The following is a 6,262-nucleotide window of genomic DNA, read 5'->3' as shown; positions in this document are numbered from 1 at the left end:
GTCTAAATGCTCAAATATTTACTTTTTAAGAGATGCCTCCGTTATATTTTGTGTGCTGAAACATTTTGCAGTCTGCTATGCCTGAAGATGCCTTGATTGGTGCATGGAGAAAGTCAGCTCATAGGTTATGGGCCAAAAGACTTCGGCGAAGCTCAACCGTGTCTGAAATGACGCAGGTTTCATTCTATTATATAAGCTTCTTTTCTCTGTGGCACCATATTCTTGTTCAAATTGACTGTCCTCTAATTGGATCTTATTTAATTATGTGCAATTACTGAAGGTAATTGGTGACTTTGTTGGGGCAATCAATGAAGATTGGCTATGGCACTCTAGTGATCAAGGGCATTCTAATGCTTTATTGGGAGAAACTATAAGTTGCTACCCTTCGATGCCGCAAACAACTTCTGCGATGGCTCTATGGTTGGTAAAACTGGATACCTTGATTGCTCCCTATGTGGAAAAAGCTCAACCAGAAAGGAATCAACTGTCGTGCAGAACCAGAAATACAAGTATGATTTTCATGTTCTGGTAGACTGACTCTGAACTTTGATAATGTTTTGGGATGAGTTGAGTTCCTCACTTGTGTGAATTACTCAATATTCCAGGTAGGCGAGCCTCTAGGAGGGAGTTGTAGCTCTGATCTGGACATCATGTAAGGCGCGATAGAATAGAGGAAGAAGATTGTACAGAGAAGTAGCGTTTTGTTCCCTGCATTATCCAATAACATTGGAAAATTCTACAATCCAAGTGACTTGAGATAAAAATATGTATAGACAATTTAGATAATAGATAGTAGCAGGGTCCACATTCAGTTTTGAGTTTGATTGCCAAAATCTTCTTTTGTTTTTTTTTGTATGGGGTAAAAAGAAAGATTATTTAATGTTATGTTCGAAGATTTCGAAATGATCTTTCAGTTCCATCCTTCAAAATACAAAATACAAATTACATATTATATTATATTGTATCCCTTAAGTAGTGTTCTTTTGCATAAATCGTCCCACAAAAGTAGCGAAATTGCTAATTTCGCTAATGATATAATGGAAGTGTTGATTTAGTCCACATTCTTATTGAATGGCTTGTCTTCTTCGCGTGGCTCGAAACCCTACATTTGAAAGATCAACGGTCGCTTCAAAGAGACAAAATCCAAAGACAATTCCAAGTTTTCATTGCAAAGCTTCGAGCTTGAGGACCAAAACGATGTCTCAATCTTCTGCTCCTGGCGAGAAACTCAAGAGAAAGCGCCGAGAGAAAAAAGCAGAAGAAGAAGAAGAAGCGATTGGAGGAGATATAGAGGATCTCTTTAGCGACAAAGAAACTCAAAAAATCAGAATGTCTTTACTTGACTGGTACGATGCGAATAAGAGAGATCTTCCATGGAGGAAGAGAAAGGATGAAAGTGAAAAGGAGAGAAGAGCTTATGAGGTTTGGGTATCGGAGATTATGCTGCAGCAAACTAGGGTTCAGACTGTTTTGGAGTATTACAAACGTTGGATGCATAAATGGCCAACCATTTATGACCTTGCTCAAGCTTCCCTTGAGGTAAATTCTTCTCTTCTTCTGTCAATTTGAGAGAATCGATTAGATGAAGAAAGAGTTTCTCTTTTCTTGGGTTTTGGCAAATTGGCTCATTTGTTAAGAGTTTCTCTGTGTTTCATTGTCACTATGTGTGAAATTGGCTATAAAAACCCTACAAGTGTCCTATTTGAATCCTTGTGCATTACTGGGAACTAAAGACTTCATCTTTTTTTGGTATTGCCCTGCATTTTTCTTTCACCATTAGATGAAGAATCAGCTTAATTTTCTCATGTTTCTTGTCATTGTTTTGGCAGATGTGCTCCTTAGTATTGGGTGTTATGTGTTTTTTATTGTCTATGTGGGAAACTGGGATTAAACTTTAAACAATATGAATTCTTATATGCATCAGTTGGGAAGTAAAGCTTCATCTTTTTGGGCTCCTTAGTATAGGTTGTTGTGTGCTTTGCATGGTCCTATCGTTATTAGATCTTATTGGGTTATGTTGTTTGTCACTGTTTTAGCAAATGAGCTACTTTGCAAAGAATGTGTGAGTGTGTGTTTTTTCAGTCTTACTATGTGGGAATCTGACAAGAAACTCTACATCTGAATACTTATGTGCATTAACTGGTAAGTAAAGGCTTTTTTTTTTTTTTTTTTTTTTTAAATGTTTTTTATGCTATACATTTGCCTGTCATTAGTAGGGCAGAGAGAAATCTATTAGTCTCAAATGGGAGGTCTGTATATAAGTTAACGCCACACCATTTTGAATTTGTGTTTTCAGGAGTATGAGAACAGATTATATTAAGAGCTTTCTTTCTTTGTGTTATGTTGTACTTGTCTTTTTTTTTCCGACAAATTGGCTCCTTTTGGTAAAGAGTGTCCTCTTCCTTAATCTAACTATGTGGGAAATTGAGAATATACCCTACAAATGCCCCATTTGATATCCTATGTGGTTGTGTCTTTGGTAAAGACGTTGTTAGAGAATCCTGTTTGATGTGTAATAACTGGGAAGTAAAGGCTTTAATCTTCTTCAGTTTGCTGTACATTTTCTCATTGTTAGTAGGGAAATGAGTACTCTATTAGCCTCTAGCTTCAAATGCCACACCACTGGGATTTGTTTTTCTTCAGGGGGAATGAGAAAAAATGTGATTTTGCTGCTAAGAAAATTGAGTTCTTCCCGCTGCAGGAGGTAAACGAAATGTGGGCAGGTTTGGGGTACTATCGGCGGGGGCGTTTTCTTTTAGAGGTGAATACACTACTGCAATTTGGGGTTTGACACTAGTTGATACGTTCACTGTATATCATTGTAATGCTTTCTTCTTTCTCTTGATTCTCCTAGGGAGCGAAGATGGTTGTTGCAGGGAAGGATGGTTTTCCTAATCAAGTGTCTAGCTTGATGAAAGTTAAAGGAATAGGAGAGTACACAGCCGGAGCAATTGCCTCTATTGCTTTCAATGAGGTTAGTCAGTTTTATTTTTTTCAGTCATATATGTAAGACATTAAGTAACTATCTTTACATCTTTTGGCACTTATTCTGTTCCAGGCGGTACCTGTTGTTGATGGAAACTTGATAAGAGTACTTGCCAGACTAAAGGCCATCTCAGCTAATCCAAAAGACCGGCTTACAGCTAGGAATTTCTGGTGAAAATTTTTTTGCATTTTCTCGGATGTCTTACTATTGAGACAATAATAAAAGAGAGGATAAATAAGTAATTTCTCTTTGTCAGGAAACTAGCTGCCCAGCTAGTGGATCCTTCACGTCCTGGAGATTTCAACCAATCTCTGATGGAGCTTGGTGCTACTCTATGTACTGTTTCAAAGCCAAGTTGCTCTTCTTGTCCTGTTTCCAGCCAATGCCGTGCATATTCACTTTCCCTGGAGAACAGAACCATTTCCGTGACAAATTATCCTACAAAAGTGGTCAAGGCCAAGCCAAGGTGCGACTTTTGTTCCGTATGTGTTTTGGAAATACTGAACCTGGAGAGAAACCAATCAGGAGGTAGATTTGTTCTTGTAAAGAGACCTGAAGAGGGTCTGCTTGCTGGTCTTTGGGAGTTCCCATCTGTTATATTGGATAAGGAAGCTGGTTTGGCAACAAGGAGGAACGCGATCAACCTCTACCTTAAGGACGCATTTCAAGTAGAACCCAAGAAAACATGCACTATAGTTTCGAGAAAAGAACTTGGAGAATTCGTCCACATTTTCACACACATACGTCGAAAAGTGTATGTGGAGCTATTAGTTGTACAACTGACAGGTTTGACCGCTATCTATTTCTTTCTTTCTCGGTCTCTCTTTTACATGGACATGGACATAACTATAGTCAGAAATATTAACAAGAAATTACTCTCTTCTCTGTGTCATGAGGTGGAACAGATGATCTGTTCAAAGATCAGGCAAATCACACTCTGACATGGAAGTGTGTGGGCAGTGATGCTCTTTCTACCATGGGACTGACATCGGCTGTTAGAAAGGTATCACCTTTTCGTCTTCAAACAATATAAAAGGACTTTCTCTGGATTTTAAAAGGAACAACTTTTGCAATAGAGAATGATATTTGAGCTTCCCAAAATTGATAAGGTCGTTCTCAGGGTAATTCATGATTGTTTGATTCGAGAACTCCATGTGTTAAAAGTGTGTATATGTTGATGGAGGTACAGGTGTATTCAATGGTTGAAGCTCACAAGCAAGGTTCATCTGTTGCTCCTGACTCATCAAATAGAGCAGCCATATCGAGGAAACGAAGAATCTCATGATCTTCTTCTTACACTTTTCTATTTGTTGCTTAGCTTCTATATTTATTGTTGTAGCATTCGGATACTAAGGTATTGCTTAGTTTTAACCAAAAACACATGTGGTCTTGGTTTAAAATTGAACAATTGGTTCTTTATGCTTAGTAAAGTGACTTGATGATCTCTCCAGGGGTTGATTATGTAAATGGTGTGTCTCTCCCTCCGCCTTCATATATATCTCTACAGTGACGGACTTGTCTATAAGACTCATAGGATTTGTATTGTTAAGGTCCACTTCAGCCCATAAACGACTCCGGCCGTTGGATTCATATGGTCGCGTGGAGAAGAAGCTTCATCAGCCGCTGCCATCCGCCGAAATCTCAATTTGATGTTCAAACCAACTTTTACAGTTCACACACTTAAAAAGTTTCTTTCATAGACTCTGGAGAAGAATTCCTCGGATGCAAAACAACAGGTAGCCTCATCTGAACATAATTTGGGGGAAAAATCTGGAAACAACAAAAAGCAGTCAAGAGGACCGCATGGTGCTGGTCATGTAATAAAAGTACTTGAACGAAAACTCTTTAAGGATCGGACCAAGAAAATGACATAATGTACATACCTTTGGAAAAGATAAAAAACCATGAGAATCAAAATCATGCATTTGTGTTATTGTATATATACTGTATAAATGTATATAGTTCATAAAGAAAAAGAAAATCTGATATTGCAAAAAAGAATTTGACATTAGATTTGGATCCGCATCTACATACGAGGTTATATTTACAAGACAAATTTAAGATTTTACTTGAAAATATTAAATGAGGTTAAGTGTATATTTATAAACTAATTAAAACATTTCTAATAATTTGATTCCACATGACAGAAGGTTTCTACCTACAAACAAATTAGCAAAAACCTGATTAGGCTTGAAACTTTGACGCACACAAAACAAGTTATGGAAAAGCACAATGATATTACCTCCCAGTAGCAAATTTCTGAAGATTCAAAGGTCCTACCATGCTTAGTGAGCGGAGCGAAATATCCACGAGAAGTATCTCCAGGGGCAGTTAGTTTCGTGACAAAGATATAACTTATACTCAAAATGATACAACTGAAACATGATTATAGCCATCGAATTAATGAGTATATTAACCTTTTTTCTGTTGTTACTTGTGTTTTGTTCATCCATATATGGCCAACAGAATGAAAAGAGTAAACGTTCAGGGTTATGTGGACAACTATCCTTGTAACAATCCATATGTTCACTACTAGGAAAAAAATTTAGGAAACATATAGGTATCCACCTCATTGTAGACCTTCGGTTGCTGGGTATCATAGTATTATACTGGGTATCATAATATTATAATAGAATCCATTAAAACTATTAATGGAGTAGTCGTTGCAGTCTACAAGTCCACCAATTGGACGCAAGTTGGTCGTGGTGGATACTTGTACAAATTTTGGTCATATTTATATAATACTAAAATTCTTATTAATATCTAATAACTAAATTCAAATTTTTAGTAGCCGATAATTCTTCCTCGACTACCTTCACAAATAACATCGAACTAGGTAACAACCCGCACTATATGCGGAATAAATCGATTCAAATAAAATTATTATAATTAAAATTATTATTTGAAATCTAAAATTCGTTTATATAAAACAAATTATTTAACTAAATTTTTTTTACTATTAACAATCAACAATTATGTAATCTAAATTTGTATAGACTTTATTTTAAGAAAACATGAGTAATTATTATTTCTTTTTTAAAGAAATTTATTTGTTGTTTTTAAAAATAAGTGCAATATAGATTCAAATTAAATTTATTCACTGAATTTCAATTAAAATCTATAATGGCATGTATTTAATTAATATTAACTAATGAGGTTACCATATTTGTTTTATTGTGCTTCGAGCTCTCTCACGATGACACATCAGCATTGTATTCCATCATTTCAATAAATAAATATATATATAAACAAATGAAAAAGCAAAGAATCTCGAAT

At 36.0% G+C, this 6,262-nt stretch overlaps 2 protein-coding genes across 3 annotated transcripts in view; both read left to right on the top strand.

Moving 5' to 3' along the window:
- The window catches only part of LOC104719188 (homeobox-DDT domain protein RLT3-like), a gene marked incomplete at its 5' end in the record, with an annotated part of 6,108 nt that extends 5,452 nt beyond the window's left edge, over window positions 1–656 (top strand). Inside the window, 3 exon segments of the mRNA XM_019230753.1 lie at window positions 88–176; window positions 281–424; window positions 606–656. Of these exon segments, the coding sequence (XP_019086298.1) occupies window positions 88–176; window positions 281–424; window positions 606–656 (284 nt within the window).
- LOC104719186 (adenine DNA glycosylase-like) lies at window positions 34–4,857 on the top strand. 2 transcript variants are annotated; one of them, XM_010437051.2, is made up of 9 exons: window positions 34–176; window positions 281–509; window positions 606–1,539; window positions 2,702–2,761; window positions 2,855–2,974; window positions 3,059–3,156; window positions 3,243–3,772; window positions 3,883–3,989; window positions 4,176–4,857. In XM_010437051.2, the coding sequence occupies exons 3-9, from the start codon at window positions 1,072–1,074 to the stop codon at window positions 4,269–4,271; spliced, it is 1,479 nt and encodes a 492-aa protein (XP_010435353.1). In that variant the 5' UTR covers window positions 34–176; window positions 281–509; window positions 606–1,071; the 3' UTR covers window positions 4,272–4,857. The 2 variants fall into 2 exon arrangements, with proteins under 2 accessions (XP_010435353.1, XP_010435354.1); XM_010437052.2 differs by having other exon boundaries at window positions 3,892–3,989; window positions 4,176–4,855.

This window comes from Camelina sativa, chromosome 10, assembly GCF_000633955.1.
Source record: "Camelina sativa cultivar DH55 chromosome 10, Cs, whole genome shotgun sequence".
NCBI lineage: Eukaryota > Viridiplantae > Streptophyta > Magnoliopsida > Brassicales > Brassicaceae > Camelina > Camelina sativa.
This window is presented reverse-complemented; position numbering and strand designations above follow the sequence as displayed.